This window comes from Chrysemys picta, chromosome 2, assembly GCF_011386835.1.
Source record: "Chrysemys picta bellii isolate R12L10 chromosome 2, ASM1138683v2, whole genome shotgun sequence".
Classification (NCBI taxonomy): Eukaryota; Metazoa; Chordata; order Testudines; family Emydidae; genus Chrysemys; species Chrysemys picta.
Window position 1 is genome coordinate 266174412 of NC_088792.1, and position 19930 is coordinate 266194341.

Genomic DNA, 19930 nt, shown 5'->3' on the forward strand with positions numbered 1-19930 from the left:
TCACTGGCTCCACAGAGGAGCCGCCAACTGATATGTGTGGGAGTGGGACCAGGGAGGAATAGAGGCTGGCCCACCAGGGTTTCCTCACCCTCCACAGGTGGTAGATAGTCCTGCAACTTGGAATCAGGCCGGGACATGAGGGCGAGGAAGTGAACTGTGTGGTGCACGGGCGGGTATAGTTGTTTCCTTGGCACGGTTCGGAAGCGAACCGGCTGCAGGGCAGGCAGCGGCTCGGATTGTGGCAGGGAGGGCTCGCAGGACAGGGGCCTGATGAAAAGGTCCGGAGGGCCTGGGGTGAGGGGCAGGCGGGCGTGTCTGACCCTGAGTTGGGAACACCCCAGGGGCTGGCGGGTTGCGGGGGGCAGGGTGTCTGGCCCTGAGTTGGGAACACCCCAGGGGCTGGGTGTCTGGCCCCGAGTTGGGAACACCCCAGGGGCTGGCGGATTGCGGGGGGCAGGGTGTCTGGCCCTGAGTTGGGAACACCCCAGGGGCTGGCGGGTTGCGGGGAGCTGGGTGTCTGACCCTGAGTTGGGAACACCCCAGGGGCTGGCGGGTTGCGGGGAGCTGGGTGTCTGACCCTGAGTTGGGAACACCCCAGGGGCTGGCGGGTTGCGGGGTGTCTGGCCCTGAGTTGGGAACACCCCAGGGGCTGGGTGTCTGGCCCTGAGTTGGGAACACCCCAGGGACTGGCGGGTTGCGGGGAGCGGGGTGTCTGGCCCTGAGTTGGGAACACCCCAGGGGCTGGCGGGTTGCGGGGTGTCTGGCCCTGAGTTGGGAACACCCCAGGGGCTGGGTGTCTGGCCCCGAGTTGGGAACACCCCAGGGGCTGGCGGATTGCGGGGGGCAGGGTGTCTGACCCTGAGTTGGGAACACCCCAGGGACTGGCGGGTTGCGGGGAGCGGGGTGTCTGACCCTGAGTTGGGAACACCCCAGGGGCTGGCGGGTTGCGGGGTGTCTGGCCCTGAGTTGGGAACACCCCAGGGGCTGGGTGTCTGGCCCTGAGTTGGGAACACCCCAGGGACTGGCGGGTTGCGGGGAGCGGGGTGTCTGGCCCTGAGTTGGGAACACCCCAGGGGCTGGCGGGTTGCGGGGTGTCTGGCCCTGAGTTGGGAACACCCCAGGGGCTGGGTGTCTGGCCCCGAGTTGGGAACACCCCAGGGGCTGGCGGATTGCGGGGGGCAGGGTGTCTGACCCTGAGTTGGGAACACCCCAGGGGCTGGCGGGTTGCGGGGAGCGGGGTGTCTGGCCCTGAGTTGGGAACACCCCAGGAGCTGCGGGGGGCGGGGTGTCTGGCCCTGAGTTGGGAACACCCCAGGGGCTGGGTGTCTGGCCCCGAGTTGGGAACACCCCAGGGGCTGGCGGATTGCGGGGGGCAGGGTGTCTGACCCTGAGTTGGGAACACCCCAGGGGCTGGGTGTCTGGCCCTGAGTTGGGAACACCCCAGGGACTGGCGGGTTGCGGGTTGCGGGGTGTCTGGCCCTGAGTTGGGAACACCCCAGCGGCTGGCGGGTTGCGGGGTGTCTGGCCCTGAGTTGGGAACACCCCAGGGGCCGAGTCTGGGCTCATCGCCAGGAGAAGGGGGCTGACGCTGTCTGAAGCCCTCGGAGCAGGCAGCGCCGCTGCCGGCGTCCTGACGAACCGGGCCTGCCGCCTCCAGGCGCGGCTGTGGGGCGTGCGGCTCGTGCACCAGTCCCCGGGTTGGGGACTGGGCGGCGCCCGGCGCAGGGGCTGGCCCAGGGCTTGGGTGTTGCACACACGCTTCCTGCACCTGCTCTGGGCGCAGCCTCCCCCCAACCTGCGGCCACGTCAGGGCCAGGCTCACTCCGCGGCAGCATGTCGGCCAGGGGAGGCTCCATGCCGCCGCCCCCCAACCCCACCGCCTACTTCCCCGCGCCCAGGATCACGCTGCCCGTAGGCTTGGACATCCTGCGCACCTACTCGGGAGCCTTCATCTGCCTGGAGATCGTGAGTGACCCGGGCCGGGGGCTGCTTGGGGAGGGCAATGCTGCTGCCGGGCACGGGCTCCCCGCTCGCCCCCCTTCAGCCCCGGTCCCCTCTTCTCCTCCCCCCATTACCGCCCCCTCTAGTCCCGCTCCCCCCGTTCCCTTTCCTTTCACTCGCTCCTGCCTTGAATCTCAGTCCCTCCTCCCCCAGCAAATCCCCTTCTCCCAAACATCTCCTCAAATCCTTCCTCCTCCGCCGCCCAGCACTTGTTGCGCTGAGCCCGGAGCGCCTGGGCTGCGATGTGAAATGCCCAAAGCAGCAGGGCCAGTGTCCTGCATATAGAACCGGGGGTGCACACCTGTCCGTCCCCCGTGTGCAGGAGCCCAGGCTGCTGCGAACAGGCGGCACCGTAGCCCTGCTACCGCCCCCACGCTGCTAACCTGCCATTTTGTAGGTGGGAAAGGTGCAGCAGCTGGTGGTGGCAGCATCAGGAGGTTCTGCTCCTGGAGAGGAAACCAGAGAGCCTGCATCTGTAACTTTCACTCTATGCATCCGAAGAAGTGAGGTTTTTACCCACGAAAGCTTATGCCCAAATAAATCTGTTAGTCTTTAAGGTGCCACCAGACTCCTTGTTGTTTTTGTAGATACAGACTAGCACGGCTACCCCCTGATACCGGAGAGCAAGAGCAGACTCTGCACTTTCTTGCCAGGAGCTATTCCCCAAAGGAGGATCTGGGAGAACTGGAGCATTGGACTTTATGCAAGGGGCGGGCGAGGTGGGGTGGGGTGAAGGACAGTCAGTTGGGGGAATGAATGTGTGTAAGGTGGGGGGGCACCACTGAAGCCCTTCCGCATGCCTCCATTTTGCCTAATCCCCTGTTTTCCCACCTTAAAGCTTCCCCAGGAAGGGGGATCCTGTCCAACATACAACTGTGCTGACGTAACACCGGAGGTGTTTGTTCTCCTGATTTCCACTCAGATCTGTGTTTTTCATAGCTGTATCTTGGCTCCTGTTCCGTTTTAGTTATGGGACAGTGGCCACAGAACACTGTGTATGTATTTTACACAGTTTTATTTTAATCAAGACAGTCTTGATCCTCCATACGTTTAGATCAGATTCAGAAGTCCAAGGAAGTAAAAATATACAGTGTGTTTGTTTTTAGGCTCCCTCAAACTCTAGCATGCTTAAACCTTACTGGCATACCCAGTCCCATTGACTTCAATGGGACTACTCATGTCCTCAGAGTTAGGACAAGGGTAAGAGTTTGCAGGATCAGCATCATGATTACTAACAGGTTAGAGGTGAAATGCTGGCGCCATTGAAGTTAATGGCAAACTCCCATTGATTTCAATCAGTCCAGGATTTCACCCAGAATGTCTTTCTTCTTACAGTCACAGATTTGAACACTGACCTGGGCCCCAATCTTTCAAATGGATCCCTATAGGCATGCCTTCCCCTCCACATAGGGCCCTGACTTTTTTTCAAAATGGCCTCCGCACTGGTCCAAGGATCTGCTGGTGTGGATCCAGTTGCAGGACTGGAGCCCAGATCAGCAGTGACCAAAAATTAACTGCTTGGCAGATTTGCCAGTTTATGTAACAGGTGCTGACATTCTCAGGTTAGTCTTGGTGTGTCTCTGATATTGGGCCTCCCCACGATCACAGTGGATGTTTAAATTAGTAACCCCGCTACCAGTCTTAGCAGTGGGATGTTGCAGAAAAGATTGTGCTGTTACTACCCATTAAATATCTGTTCTCTGAATAATGTTCTGAGCCTCCAGTGCTATAAAGATGGAGAAAACCTGCTTCCTCACTACAACTAAAACCTGAAGAGAAGCGCTTGAAAATAACTTGGAAGCTGATAATACTAATCCATGGGAATGCTGAATGCAGGCTGCCAGTGCACGTTTACATCATCAGCCTCAGATGGTATCCACAGATGGTTGCATTTTATACCAAAGGAGACCTACTTACTCCAAATGCAGGCAACTTCTTCTGAAAATTGAGTCTGAGGTCCTAGATTCAGAAGAAATTGGGCAGGCATTATTTTGAAGTTGTAGTTCTTGAAGTCTGAAAATTTTATCTCCAACTTTATACTCTGAGAGCTGGGAGGGTTGAATTGGAAATGGTAACTCAATATAAATTTGAGCAGTGCTCAGTTAATAGATGAGTTCTATTTCAATCAAGTTAAGGCTTTCTGTATTAAAGGAACACATTTCAGGAAGCAAGTATCACTCTTATAGAGATCTATGTTTATGATTGAAGTCATGAATTGAGAAGATCAGTGTGCTGCAACTTTGTAGGACTAAATTCTGCTCCTAATTATATAGATCTTAATATGAAAAGAATTTGGCTGATATACTTCATTTATCTGACTTTCATGACACAGCAGTCTACCATAGTTATGCTAGTCTTTTATATTTTACTTTTGTTTGTTGCTTTTTACTCTTTTGGGCATAACCAATAAGTCCTGTTTATACAGTTATAATGATCTCATATCTGTATCTGCTGGGAGCTAACAAAATTATATATGGGTATAAGATTTAGATTTTAATCTCATTTACATCCTTGGCATACCAGTTGCAACAGATAGAGATTTATTTATTTCTATTTTAGGATAAATGCATTTTGATAATATTTTCACTTGTCCTGTATTTCCTTCAAAATCAGATTTCAGTGAAACTTTAGAAGCAATTAAGTGATTTAGGAACCTAAATCCCATTTTCAAAAATGATTTACAAGCTTATGTCCCATTGACTTTCGATTACTTAGCCTTTTGAGTAGCTAAGTCACTTTTCAAGAGGGGATTTTTGAATATTTTACCCCAGTGCCAAAAATTGAACCTGAAAGCTTTTTTAAAAATAAATTAACTGTTAGCTCTTAGTCTGGAGGGGCTGGACAAGATTCAGCGTTAAGCCTTTATTCTCATCATGGCTTTTTTTTTTTTTTCTACAGCTGTTTGGAGCACTTGTCTGGATTTTGGTAGCTGCTACTAGAGTTCCAGTGCCTCTGCTACAGGGATGGGTGATGTTTGTGTCAGTGACTGCTTGTTTTTTGTCCATCCTCTTCCTGGGCGTGTTCCTTTTTAGTTATACACACAGAATTGCTGTGGACTGGAACCAGATGGTAAGTTTTTTTTCCCTTGTGGGCATGATTTTATGAGAAAAACAAATTGATCTTACTCTTCATAAGACTCTTAAGGTCTGATCCAAAGCCCAATGAAGTTAATGAAGAAATTCTAATTAATTTTGATGAGCTTTGGATCAGGTCCTTAAATGTTATGCTAGTGTTGGTGCTTGGCTTTCACATCATGAATGGCCAAAGCATGGCCTGCAGCACGAATATAGTTCAGAGTTCTTCAGAGACTCTTGTCTGCCCTTTTCTTTTAATTTGATAGCGCAGCCTGTAGAACTACAGGTCCCAGCATGCAGTGCTCAGTGTTCATTCAATCACATGGCAAGATTCTGCTCATGTTATGATGAAGCTTTACATGCTGAAACCAGTAGTACTCCCAAGCTGTACCTCCATATTAAAAAAAAAATAGACGGCAGTAATCTGATCAGTTTTATGCAAGTTACACTCAAACTATTGGAAAGTTACCAAGTGCATCCCTCAGTGATTTATAGTTTGTGCTCTCCTGTGTTATTGCCTAAAAAATGTTTTCTTGTGAGGTGCATGTTCGGAATGGGGAGTCTCTAACAGCCTAAAAGTGGTGAAATGCAATACTGTATCATTCTATTTTATAGTATTGTGAGGCTTTTTGAGTGAGCAATAACAGGCAGAGAAAATACACAAAGAATCAGACCTTCTACAATCTTTATGGTATACCTCTACCCCGATATAACGCGACCCGATATAACACAAATTCGGATATAACACAGTAAAGCAACACTCAGGGGGTCGGAGGAGGGGAGGGGCTGGGCTGCACGCTCCGGCGGATCAAAGCAAGTTCGATATAACGCGGTTTCACCTATCACGCGGTAAGATTTTTTGGCTCCTGAGGACAGCGTTATATCGGGGTAGAGGTGTATTAAAATGCAGTTATGCCTAATTGCTCAACACCTTCATTAAATAATCTTTCTTCTGTGTGGCTCTTTTTTATTACTGGCAATCATACTGCTTTTAGCCAGATTTGTATGTTTCAGTATAAACATCCATGGTTGTGCATCCCTTGATATCCAAGTAACTGTGTTGAGAGTCCCTAGATCTGTGCGAATCTTGAATCAAAGGTCATCAAACTTCATAAGTTTGGGGTTTGAAAGCTTAAACTTGTGTAATGAGTCCATTAGCAGTGATAGTCTGGATTCTGTCCAAACAGACTTTAGCACCATTGCACCAGTGTTTCACTATACATACAAACAAAGTACAACATCAACTCTTAACTTGATTTGTGGTTTAATTCCATTTAAGCTTGTTAAGGGATTGTGAGCTGGATGTTGGGGAAGCTGCAGGGAATTTCACAGAAGGTGGTTAGTGTTGTTCAGTGGCAGTCACATCACTTAGTATGCAGGAAAGCACATAAAGCCTGTGCATTACTTTTAAGCAAGTGAATAGTGTCATAGGTTTCAGTGGAACCAATCACAGACTTAAAGTTCTGCACATAATTAAGTGCTTTGCTGGACTGGAGCCATAGTGCTTTTTTGCATGTTCAAAGTACTACACAAACATTCATCGTATAATTCTCCTTGTAAGTATTCATTATACATTATTGATTTTGCCCTATCAAATGCTTGTTGGCTATTTTTATATCTAGTAGGACAGGGAATTTTGACACCTCTCTGTGATAAAGTGAGTGCTGCTGCTGGAACCTCCCTTATGGGAGAAAAATAGTAATAGGCGCACATCATCTGTGAATGTGCCTATGATGTTTGCCTGTGATTTTGTTAAAAATTCCCCATGATTAACAGGTCAAAGAAATGGGATATGAACCTTTTATACCTAGTTCACTGGCTCAATATCCAGTCCAGATCACTAATCACCAAAAGATAATTACTATTTGGCCACAGTTCAGCATAGTACCTGCTGGACCTAAAGTTATGTCCTGTAGTATGATGGACCTAGATTTTTTTCAGCAAGATACCATGACTTCTACATTGCTGGAATATATTGCAAATGGCAAATTCTGTGGAGGACTTACAAAAAAAAACCTGAGTTTTTTCAATCTGGTTATATAAACTCATTTTTTAAATTTTTAAATAAAAAGATAGTATACCATGTTGCTGTTTGTTCTAACACTTAAATTGGAAAGTGTTTAAAGAAAAAGATTTTTGTATTATTCCTTATGCTGCAGAAACTAAAATTTGGCCTGGAATTCAGAATGGCTAATTAAGGCTAGTGGTTTGAGAAGGCCAAAAATGGGAAAAGTCCAGGCACATTATTTTAATTATTATTGCTTGTCATGGAAAATTGTAAGAAGAGGCTATTCTCTTTTATTTTAAAATAAAAATAGTTTAAAACCCCCAAACTCCACTCTCCTGGATGCAAACGAGTAGCACTTTTAGGGTAAGATTCTGCCAACCTTGCGCTGAGCAGTACCTTATTTCCTGTTTAGCCCTATTCAATCTAGTGTGATTACTCATGGGAGTAAGACACTAACTCAGCATGAGTAAGGAAGTTGTGTTGCTCCCAGTGGTTCTCAAACTTTTGTACTGGTGACCCCTTTCACATAGCAAGCCTCTGAGTACGACCCCCCCCCTTATAAATTAAAAACACTTTTTAATATATTGAGCACCATTATAAATGCTGGAGGCATAGCTGGATTTGGGGGGGAGTCTGACAGCTCGCAACCTCCCATGTAATAACCTTACGACCCCCAGTTTGAGATCCCCTGCTTTATACTGAACCAGATGATATGACAAAGACCATAGACTTTATTCTCTGCTGCCCTATATATTGTGTTGTCATTTACATCTGCGCAAACTAGGTGTAAGCTACCATTCCATTCTGATCTGGTAGTATTTTACACACACTTTGCACAAGATTTAAGTGATTGTGCAAGGTGTAAGGCAGTGGAAAATTGGGCACCATGATTTTTTATTTAAAAATCCTAACAGTAAACAGTTAGGTTTTGGATCACAGGCATCATGTCCCGGATAGAACCTTACCGTTGATACGTATCTTCACTGTAACTATTGACAGGGAAGTTAGAGTGTTTGGCATCTGGATGGAGGAAATGACAGCTTCTCTTTTGAAAATATCTCTTCTGTGTACAGCTAGGACTAAGCTACTCACTGAACAGTATCGGGGGTAGCCATGTTAGTCTGTATCCACAAAAACAACAAGGAGTTTGGTGGCACCTTAAAGACTAACAGATTTATTTGGGCATTATGGAATAGGGATTATAAATTCTAATTCTATAGTATGAGACAATATATTCATGTAATGTTTAAGAAAAGTTTTGTAAATGAGTTCCAATAGGTCATGGATTAGGGACCCAATCTTATGGGGTTCCAGGGGCTTCTGTATAGATTATTTAGGTTAATCTTTCTATCTACCCAATGGGACTCAGTGTAGAAGATACTTAGTTTTGCAGATACTTAGAGATGCTTAGTTTTGCAGTTCTCCAACTGTGGATTTGTGTCTCCAAAGATAACATGCTTGTTAACAGGAAAAATGTTTTTAAATAAATAATATATAGAGTTGAGAAATAACAGACCTCAACCCTATTGTCCCTCTGCAAATTTGTGTACACAGAATCAATCCCTTACCTCTCTCTAAAAGTGAAAAGTTTCAAAAAATAGAAGATTGTTGGGGGTGGAATAGAGCTGGACAAGGAGAAGACGTCTGGAGATAAATGTGAGACGGGAAGGACAGGCAGTAGAAACAAAAGTGAAGCTGAGCAGCATATTCCAGAAGTCTTGAGGTCTTTCTGAGTGTAGCCTTCATTGATTTGAGATCTACCATACCATTCTCTCACTAGAAGGGAAAACCTATAATGGCAGCAGGCTGTAAAAGAGATCCAGTTTGGGAATATTTTAATGAAGTTCCTCTACCTGTGGGTGAGACAGACATGCCTGCAAAATGTAAACAGTGCAACAAAGAAATGCAAGACCTGGTTGCCCAAATGAAACAACATCATGAGAAGTGTTCCTTCTCAGGAGGAAGCTGCGTTGAAGATGATGAAAGGAACGTGTCTGAACATGCAGGATCTTCAGGTTGGTAAACTTTTTTTATTTCAGACTTCTTTCTTAAGGACTGCCTGTCTTCCTTTTGGACTATTCTTGAATTCTCATGTTTGAGCAAAAAATATAGTTGTTACTCTATGGTACTGTCATTTTAGATGCAGTTGTGATAAAAAATAAATAGCTGAAATAGGCAGATCTTCCTTTTACAGTCTCACCTTTAAAGTAGTACTGTGTGTCAATGAATGCAATGAGTAATACTAAATGAGCAGTATGGTAATAATAATTAAATAACTGCATTGACTTATTTTGTTTAGGAGAATCCATCCTCAACATACAGGATTCTGAAGACTATCCACCTTCAAGATCACCATAATTTTCTATAGTTTCAGAGTTATCTGCCAATGATAGTGTTTCAGTCCCATCATGTATGTCACATAGCCACAGTATATCACCTGTAGAAAAAAAAAAATCTCCATCATCCAAAAACAACCAGAGATAAGTTTGTGATAAGAACCAGCAGCTTACAAAAAGAGGTAATTGATGGAAAAAATTGCCCGATTCGTATATGCAACAAACTCTCCTTTCCGTATGATTGAGAACCCATGCTTCATTAACATGGTTCAGTCATTAACACCAGGATACAGTCCACCCAACAGAGCAGATGTTGCAGGCAAATTGCTGGATAAAGTGTATGAAAGAGAAATTGAGCACTGTGCAAAAGGTCTGGAGGGTAAAATTGTTAAACTGAGTCTTGATGGGTGGAGCAATGTGCACAATGGTCCTGTTGTATGTGCTTGTGTGACAACAGAAGAAAGAAATGTCTTCCTTACAGAAACAATTGATACATCAGGAAATGCACACACAGCAGAATACTTACAAGAAGTAGCAGTAAAAGCTAGAACAAACTGTGGAAAAAAATTCAAATGTCTAGTACGCAGCTAGGTCACAGACAATGCTGCAAATGTATCCAAGATGAGAAGAAATTATTTAGAAGAGAGTCCCAAGCTAATAACATATGGTTGCAGTGCTCATTTGATGCACCTCCTAGCCAAAGACCTCAGTGTTCCAGAAATAAAGGCTAATCTTGTTGAAATTGCAAAATACTTCTGTAACAACCACTTTGCAGCAGCTGCTCTGAAAAAAGTGGGAGGAACCAAGCTAACTCCCACAAGACATGAGATGGAACTGTTTTGAGCACTATATCAAGAACTGGCCTAATCTGATGATAGTTTGTGAACAAAATAGTGAAAAAATAGATGGCACTGCCACAGCCAAAGTTCTCAAGATTGGACTTAAGAGAAATGTTGAACACGTGCTGAGTACCCTGAAGCCTATTTCTGTAGCTTTGAACAATATGCAGGGAAATAGCTGTTTTATTGCTGACGCTGTTGAAATTTGGAAGGAACTGAGTGAGGTCTTAAAAAGAGAAATATGCAATGACAGAGTTAAATTACAAGCATTAAAAAAATGAGCGGGATAAGCACTATCTCCAGCTCATTTTCTTGCAAATATTCTCAATACTCGGTACAAGGGTCAAACCTTAACTGCTGAAGAAGAGGAGTTGGCTATGACATGGACATCCAGCAATCATCCCTCCAGAATGCCAACTATAATAAACTTCAGCGCTAAGGGTGAACCATTCAAGAAATATATGTTTGCTGGTGATGTTTTAAAGAAACTCACACCAGCGAACTGGTGGAAGTCACTTAAGCACTTGGATTCAGAGACTGTTGAAGTGATAATCTCACTTTTAACAGCAGTAGCTTCTTCTGCTGGTGTAGAAAGAATATTTTCTTCCTTTGGACTAATTCATTCCAAATCATTTGGGATCTGAAAAAGCAGGAAAGCTTGTTTTTCTTTTCCAGATTATGAACAAACAGGAAAACGAAGGCTAAGATGACTGAGTTAGCTGCAGAAGCCAATATTTTAAGTTTTCATGTTGACCTGGCTGACATAGTCAATTTAATTTTTGTTTTTCTAATATTTCATTTTGTTAAAAACAATTTTAACACAAAGAAACTTGATTTAAAAAAAAACTTGAATATTTAAGTAAATTCAAATTTAATATAGATGTTTTGTTAAAATATTATGTTTGCTGTTGAAGAAAAAATCCAAAATACACAATGTTGTTGTTTTTAGTTAAATAAAACAATTTAATTGTTTGTCTGGTGTTGTTCTCCTCCTAATACAGCATGGCAGGAAAATCCTCCAAATATTAATGCTTAACCTGTTGAATTGGAGATAGTTCACCTCCCAGTGACTTCATAAATATCTGCTTCAATTACCTTTGGTAAATGAAATAACCAAACAATCATTCATTTTCTGATGTAGCTGTAAAACTAATATGAAAAGTTTTCAAAATAAATCACTTTAAAAATGTATAGTGTGTACCTTCTAAAAATGAAACAACATCTGTCTCTGAGTTGTGAAGAATATGTATTAAGGTTATAACAACCAACAAGAATGAACTTTTATGTAGAAATCTATGATTAAATTGAGTCTTCCTGACTAGTGATTTTAAATCATGATTTAAATCAAATCCACCCTGATTCTGTACACTGTGTGTTTTACAGACTAGAAATAGAAATATTTTAGAGAGGTTTTAAAAGCTTTATTGTATCCCTCAGCCTGGAAAGTCAGAATCTTAGTGCCTGGAGCTGAAATGTACAGGACTCGGGAGAGAGAAATTAAAACTAACACTTAAAACACCTCTTTAAATGAATGTAAATAGCAAATGTTTGTATACACAAATGTGCACAATATAGTGTGTGTGAGAGATGAATAATAGGATGGGCTTTGTGTTTTACTATAAATATGGTATGCACCATATTACTTTGAAATAGTGGTTCTAGTTGCTTTTTTAGTAACAAAGTTGCTGGGTTATTATAGCCATTATTGCAAATGTGCCTTAAAACATGGCAACATAATTGCTGACCTAGATCACTTAAGAGGTCAAGCTATATTTATTTTAAAGGTGTGGGTTTTGTTGTGTTGTTATGTTACTCTGCAATACTATAAAAACAAAACGGAGTTGTATCACTTTTTATACTTTTTAGGATACAAAAATTAAAGTTTCTTACTATGGTGTGATTCATTGTAATATGACTACACTCTGATGCCATTCATTTTAGATGAATGATCTGAACGTCTTCTATGTGGCACCTCTAAGCTTGCTTTTGTTTGCACTGAAACTCGGAGATTGGTTAGGAAGAGTGCACATATCCAATCAGTTACAATATAGACTAAATCTGTCACTTTCTTTTCAGGATTTTCTTTTCCATGCAGCTACTTTCGTCTTTTATTTTGGAGCCTTTTTATTGCAAGCAGCAACAACATCTCTGCATAATTATCGACTTCCATCAAATGTCACTACGTTGCTAAGTGATCAAGACTATAACATAAGCATAGCAGCCTCAGTAAGTATTTCATAGATATACATCAAGAGATGGAAGTCTGTTTTAACCCTTTTTAGCTACCCAAATAAGCTAATGGCTAACTAGAATGTAAACTTTTCACGGAAGAGACTGTCTGTTTTTGTGTGTTACACAGCACAGAAGTGTCACATATTGATAATTTAATTTTGTTATTTCTCCCCTACCCCAATAAGTTGTTACTGTGTGGTAGGTATTTGCTTCACTACAGAATAATGTTCTTTATAAGGGAACATTTAGAGTGAGTCCTACTAGTCGGTGGAAGTAAAGGCTCAATTATTAATTGTTTTCCTTTGCATCCGAATGATGCTGCCTCTTCCATAGATGTATGCCAATGGGTTTAGCACAGGGGATTGGAAATACTGTTCTCAGTTTTTACACCTTCTAACAGTGTCTTGTTTAGATCATGGGATCATAGACATTTATTTAAGCTTATTAAAAACCTATAGGTGTCCATCACAAAAATTAAAATACACAATACAGAAATGATAAAAGACTGCTCAACCCACTTAGACATAAATATCTACCAGCTGATATGAAGATAAAACAAATAAATTGCTCCAGTGCTCAGCCCATCCTCTCTGAAAGGCAAAAAAATTTATGGATGAGCTTTGCAGCTTGACAAATGCAGGCTGCAGTGGGTCTAGATGTGAAGAATTAGTTTCAAAGTCCAGGAAGCTCACTGAGAGTACTCTACAAGCAGCATCCTCCCAGTTATAACAAGGCAGCTCCAGCTGATCCTAGCTGTGGCCGTATGGCATGGGAATAGAGATTAACCATGTCCCAAATCAGTCAGGTCTGTATAATAGGTCAGCATCCTGAATTCTACCCAGAAACTTATGAGACGCCATTACAGCTCCTAGATGTCTGATGTAAAGTTCCACTTAGTATGCAGAATTCCTGCCTTTCTCATAGTTCTGCTGAGCTGTAGTGGGTTGGGGGGGCTCTTGTGAAGCTCCCCATTGGACTGTTCCAGGCTGTAGGTGGGGAAGAAGCTCCAGTCTCTAGGCCCCTCACATTGCTGAAGGGATATGGGGAAGAAGAGCCAAACAGAAGAGCTCTGACCCCTAGCTCCTTCACAGCTGTTCCCCAAGTGTCTTAATTAAACTTAGTTTGTATGAAAATAATTATCATCTTGTCACACATTCATTTTTGTTGCCATTAACCAAGAAAGTGTTAAATAAAGACTGCAGAGAAAAAACAGAAAAATTAAAGCCCTGCTAAATATCTGCTGTCAAGACAATGACCTTCCAGCTGTTTATATTATCGATTAAAGCATGTGTGTAGGTTCTTTTTAAAAAAGTAATAATCTCAGCAGTTATTAGCATTTGTTTTCCAAACATTCATTATCTCTCTCAAAGCATGTGTAGTATGGGTAGGATGTAATAATCTAAGTGACTCCAAGTACAGAGAGGGAGAGGCAGGTCTCCATCATTCTGACCAGGAAACATCAGAAAGTATTTCAATTTAATAAACAAATCCCTTTCTAGTTTCCATCCTCCCTCGTTCTTCACAAATGAATTCATAGTGCCATCTAGTATAACTTCTAGGATGAACACAAACATAGATTTCACCTTATGATCCCTGCAGCGAAACAACTTGTGATTAAGCTAGAACACATCTTACAGAAAGACATCCGGTCCTTATTTAAAGACCGTAAGTTCTAGAAACTTTACAACATCCCTTGGTAACTTATTCCAGTAGCTGATTATCTTCAATGATTCCCCCCACCCTCCCAAAAAAAAATTGTGCCCATTTCCTTATTTCTACAAGTAAATAATAAATGTTGATACCATATTGTTTTAGTGGTAGCTTTCTCCTCAGTTTATGTTTGCCGGAGGCAGATGCATTAATTTGGAGATGAATGAAATTAAATATGAATACAAACAAAAGCCAAATGACTGTGTTCATCCTTGATAATGAGAAGAAACTTAATTACAAGGTATAAAAATAAGTATTTAAGAGGGTTGCACCAGGACCTAGGTAAAAGACCTACTTTAGTTACAAAGTAGCAAAGTGATGTCCGGATTTTATGCTTTTGACACAATGTTATCAAAGCCATAGCACGTAAGCTCTCGACCAGAGGGTCATGATAGAGCAGGGGTCAGCAACCTACGGCACACGTGCCAAACACGGCACGCAAGTCGATTTTGACTGGCACGCTGCTGCCTGCCACGGTCCCGGCCCCCAGCCCCACTCAGCCCCCCCGCCCACCGCTCTCCCCTGCGGGGGCAGGAGGCAGAAGCTTGGTCCTGTGGCAGCCAAGCTTCCTCCCTCCACCGCTTCTTCCCCCAGCGTGGTGCTTTCCTGCCACCACTCCTCTCCTTCCATGCACCGATCAGCTGATGGCCCTGGGGAGGGGGAGAAGTGGCAGCGTGCTCACTGCTCCGTAGAGGAGGCAGAGAAGAGGTAAGGATGGGGCCTTGGGGAAGGGGGTGGAACAGAGCATATCCCTTCCAGCCCCCTGCCATGAGCACTCCCACGAGCCGAGAACCCCAGCCCTCTGCCCTGACCCCTTAACAGCCCCCCCACAGCCTTCTGCCCTGCACCCCCAACCCACCCCCAGCCATCTGCCCTGACCCCTGAACCCCACCCCCAGCCCTCTGTCCTGACCCCTGAACCACCACCCCCAGGTCTGGAGTCCCGGCTGCCGGCCCCTTGTCAGCCAGCATCCCGGACACAGGCCCCGCTCAGCCTGCTGCTGGCCTAGGTGAACAGAACCCCAGGCTGGCAGCAGGCTGGTGGCGTAAGATCAACATTTTAATTTAATTTTAAATGAAGCTGCTTAAACATTTTGAAAACCTTGTTTACTTTACATACAACAATAGTTTAATTATATAATATAGACTTATAGAGAGAGACCTTCTACAAAATGTTAAAATGTATTACTGGCATGCAAAACCTTAAATTAAAGTGAATAAATGAAGACTCGGCACACCACTTCTGAAAGGTTGCCTACCCCTGTGATAGAGTCACAGGGAGCCACAACCAATCTTCATTATGGCTTTTGGGCTAACTGTGGGGAAATTCTGAAGCTTCCTTGTAAAATGTGGTTATGGGAAAATTGAGGAGCACTGGAGTAATAGAAATCTCACGTGTGATTCATCTCGTTTTCTTCTGCAGATTTTTGCCTTTGCAACAACTATCTGTTATGGTTGTAGCACAGCTCTTGCTTTAAGAAGATGGAAACTATAGCACTTGAAGAGGTTAATGGTTCAGCATTCTAGTTTAGTTTATGTAATTGTGTATAAGATCAAATTAAATGCCACTTGTCTTTCAAACTGTAACAGAATTCCAAAAGGATTTTATGTATAAACTCTATTTTAAAAATGTTAAAAATGCAGATAAGCTCATATCAGAATTACTTTAATTGAAATAATCTGTGATTTTTTTAAACTTTTATTATATGCTAATTAGAAGCATTATTCTACTATCTATATAGTATTATAGAGTTTAGTGAGAAATAGATGCATCATTAGCAGACAACTGAATTTTGGTGCTAAACAATTAGGAGGGAGGAAGTGGAAGGTAAACAAATGTGTTATATGCACAGGCAGCTAAAAGCTACAAGTTGCAATGCGTATGGTTAATTATTATTAAAAGCTCCACTCCTGCAATAAGCTCCAAGTAGGCAGAATCCTTGGGTCTCTGGACAGATTCAAGCATCTGCCACATAGTGCTCCTTGCAGGATGAGGGCCTACTTTGACTTTTGTGAGATTGCCTTAATATTTTTTAAAGCAAAACTTAAAGAAAAACGGTTTTAGTTTCCTTCCAGTACAATCTTGTGAAATACTTTACAGCCATTTCTGGCAGTGATGATTTGATCTTTTCTATAATTGTGTTGTATTCCTTAGTAAATACAAATTGTTTAGTACTATTGGTCTGTAGTTTCCTATATTCACAGATTTAGTTCTGTCAAGTCTATTTATATTGCAAAATGTAAACAGTGCATTTGTGTTGTGTATATCTGTGGTATGTTTTGGTTTAAAACAAAGTATTTGCACTGTTTCACCTTGTTGTGGGTACAGTTTTTACTTCATGTGCTGCATTTATGTTGTTTACTGTATGAGTCGATATCGTTTGAATGGAGTATTACAGAATGTTGAATTCTCTCTGATCTGAATTTTTGCAGTGGTTTATTTGTTGCATCCTAAAGCCCCAATCTTGTAAAGGAATCTTTACATGGGCAGATCCTTATGCCACTGAAGAGCCTTGCTGAAGTCAGAGGGACACCATTGGAGCATAAGGATCCACCCAGGGAGATGCTTTTGCAGGAATGTTGAAGTCTGATCAAGTTTGCTTTGAATATCCCAGTTATGTAATGAAATACATGAGGTATAAATGCACCAAACTCAACTTAATAAACGTGTTATACTGTATCACTTCCCTCCCCGATTATCACTATTTAGCAGATATTTTTAAAAAAATGTAATAACTTTAGTTCTTGCAAAAATGCCAAATTGTTAACCTCAGAGACTGAAGACCCCTTGTCATCAATAGGAAAGCAACAGTGTAAGCTTCCTTACAATATCCTCTGTGCATTTGTTCTGTAGAGACCACTTGCAAGTGGACAGGGCAGTACGCTTTCTTGCCTACTCAAAACTGGTCTATACCTAGAACTTAGATTCATCCAGCTACATCACTCAGGGCTGTAAATTCATTCCCTCTGGAGTATAGTCAGGTCGACCTAACCCCCACTGTAGATGCAGCTAAGTCAAAAGAAGAATTCTTCTGGCAAACTAGCTGCCACCTCTTGGAGAGGTGGATTACCTACATTGATGGAAAACCCTCTTCCATCGATGTAGGAAGTGTCTGTATCATAGGCGGACTGTGGGCCAAATTCAGATCACCAGAGGCTTTTGAACAGATAGCAAAATATTTGTATTTACTTATCATTATTGTTGTTGTTTTTTATTATTTTCTCTGGAATCTGGACCTTGATTATACCTTGACCGAGAAATTTGGACCTTGATAAAAAACAATTGACTATCTCTGGTCTACACTATAGCTTCAGCACTGTAGCAGTGCCGTTGTAATGCAGACATGGCCTCAGTCTCAGCATGCCAGTGAAGATACATGAGGATCTCTGCTGGGAGCCTAACTCATTTGACATGTGCAACTGAATCACTATCAATAGTGACAACTTTCCGTCAGTACTGGCCTGGGCCAATTTTATATCAATGACCTGAGCCATTTAACTCTCCAGAACTATTGTAATAAGTTGATTTGGTACATTTTATTTTCTGAAAATGTCTATCTTCCTCCCTCTTTGAACTGGCTGAATCTTCAACTCTTTACTCTCATCTAACGTGAATGGTGATTTTAAATTTTGTCTCATGCAGTATGGCACAAAACAAAACACTGGATTTCATATTGAATAAAATTACTTTACACTGGAGTGTACAGACGAAAGGGATTTCGCCCTAAGATATAACAGTGAATAACACTCAGCTGTATTAAATGCTTTAATCCAGTGTATTCGATACTGTGGTTACTAATAGATTTTCATCACTTGGATATTGGTACAAAGAGTAGAAATCTCAAATATTTGATTAAATTGATGCTAGCTTTATTAAAAGAATAAGAATTCTTGAGAGGGTACTTGCACAAAAATCACAACATTTGTAACCGTATAATGTGGAACAGAGAATAAAATGGTGAAACAGTAAGACTTGGACTGTATGAAAGGTGACACTGACTCTAGGGGGAGAGGACAGTGCAGATATATATGGTGATAGTGGGAAAGAACCACACTTGACAGATGCTAGTCAGGTCCCTTAATGCACCACTGAAAGGTTTTCATACCACTGCAATGTGTGGGGTATTAGAACCTGTTTAGTGTAGTGAGAAATGGCTAATCTCTTCCCTCCTGCTCTAAGAGTCAAAGACAGGCAAAGGACAGAGTTGGAGAGGAAAGTTAACCTCTTGAAACAAGAGTGGTTTGCTTAGCTAAAAATAGAGGCATATTTCCTGTCTGCCACCATCACCTTTTCTTTTGCAATGAAAGAGGTTATGTTAGACTATGATGCAGGTACACCTCTACCCCCATATAATACGAATTCGGATATAAAGCGGTAAAGCAGCGCTCCAGCGGGGCTGCGCGCTCCAGCGGATCAAAGCAAGTTCGATATAATGCGGTAAGTTTTTTTGGCTCCCGAGGACAGCGTTATATCGGGGTAGAGGTGTACAAGTAAACAAACACTAAAACAGAATATAAGGATTCAGTCACACAATAAAGAAACAGTAAATGGTTTATTACTTCATAGTTGAACCTGGAATTGCAGAGGTGGTTCTGAAACAGGGCTCAGCATGATGTGGGAGTCTGTATCCAAACATTTTGGGGCGGGGGCAAGTATAATGCAGTCCTTCTGATGTTCATTACACATGATTATAGACTGTAAGTGAGTGTCAATATAAATAAGACAAAAAGACATTTTATATTTAAAAAATGCATGCGTGCGCACACACACATAATCCCTAGAGCTCAGGGATATGAGCAGGCCTCTTCAGAGAATGGAGCAGTAGAGAAAAGCTGAGAGGAAAGATAAGGAGATCAGTTTTGGACACATGAGTTTAAGTTGAAGTGAGATATCCAGGAAGATATGTCTGACACCAGAAACAGTGTTTGCTATTAAGAAGTGAAATTACAATTCTGTATCAGAGGGGTAGCCATATTAGTCTGGATTTGTAAAAAGTGACAGAGAGTCCTGTGGCACCTTACAGACTAACAGACATATTGGAGCATAAGCTTTCGTGGGTGAATACCCACTTCATCAGATGCAACATCGGACAAAGTGGGTATTCACCCACGAAAGCTTATGCTCCAATACGTGTGTTAGTCTATAAGGTGCCACAGGACTCTGTCGCTTTTTACAATTCTGTATTATCTTTGATACCATAGCTATCTTCTGTGCCTAGAATGCTGGCTGTGGGGTATCCTGGATACCACTGCTTAGTAGCTAGTGGTAAATATTTACTTTTTAAGGGTGACCTTTCTCAGAAGAGTATAGTAAGAAACTGTACTTTACACATTATTACTAAAAGAAGAAAAAGAGACTACATTCTAGAAAGTTAAGACTTTGTTAAAGCCTATTCATCAGATGAAGCAGCCAAAATCACTTCCTGTTCAACCTATTTTGTTTAAAATAATAATTTAAAATATGCAAATAAAGGTGTACAACTTGCAATGTAAAGTGGCATGTCTTTTCCTAAATCACTTTTATAGCATCCACACAAGTGCTAAGTCCTTCATAGAAAACCCTTGAGATCAGTTCCTGCTCCAAAGAGCCTATAGCGCAAATGATGGACATGCTAGACAAGTGAAGATGTGCAATAATATATACCAGAAATGGGTGAGGAAGGACATGAGTCACAGATATCTTGTTAAATAGTAATTCAGTTTAGACTTCTATATATTGGTCTTGATGGTT

The 19930-nt window shown here is 42.5% G+C and overlaps 1 protein-coding gene across 3 annotated transcripts; it reads left to right on the forward strand.

Moving 5' to 3' along the window:
* The first annotated feature begins 1567 nt into the window (after window positions 1-1567).
* MAL2 (mal, T cell differentiation protein 2) lies at window positions 1568-16879 on the forward strand. Of its 3 annotated transcripts, XR_010598967.1 has the most exons (5): window positions 1625-1965; window positions 4900-5070; window positions 8864-9098; window positions 9383-9601; window positions 11260-11447. XR_010598967.1 is itself a non-coding variant. In XM_005303380.5 (4 exons), exons 1-4 carry the CDS (start codon window positions 1834-1836, stop codon window positions 15692-15694), a joined length of 525 nt encoding a protein of 174 aa, XP_005303437.2. In that variant the 5' UTR covers window positions 1568-1833; the 3' UTR covers window positions 15695-16879. The 3 variants fall into 3 exon arrangements, 2 of the variants coding, with proteins under 2 accessions (XP_005303437.2, XP_065442136.1); XM_005303380.5 differs by lacking the exons at window positions 8864-9098; window positions 9383-9601; window positions 11260-11447 and adding exons at window positions 12335-12484; window positions 15623-16879 and having other exon boundaries at window positions 1568-1965; XM_065586064.1 differs by having other exon boundaries at window positions 9383-12168.
* Window positions 16880-19930: the final 3051 nt, after the last annotated feature.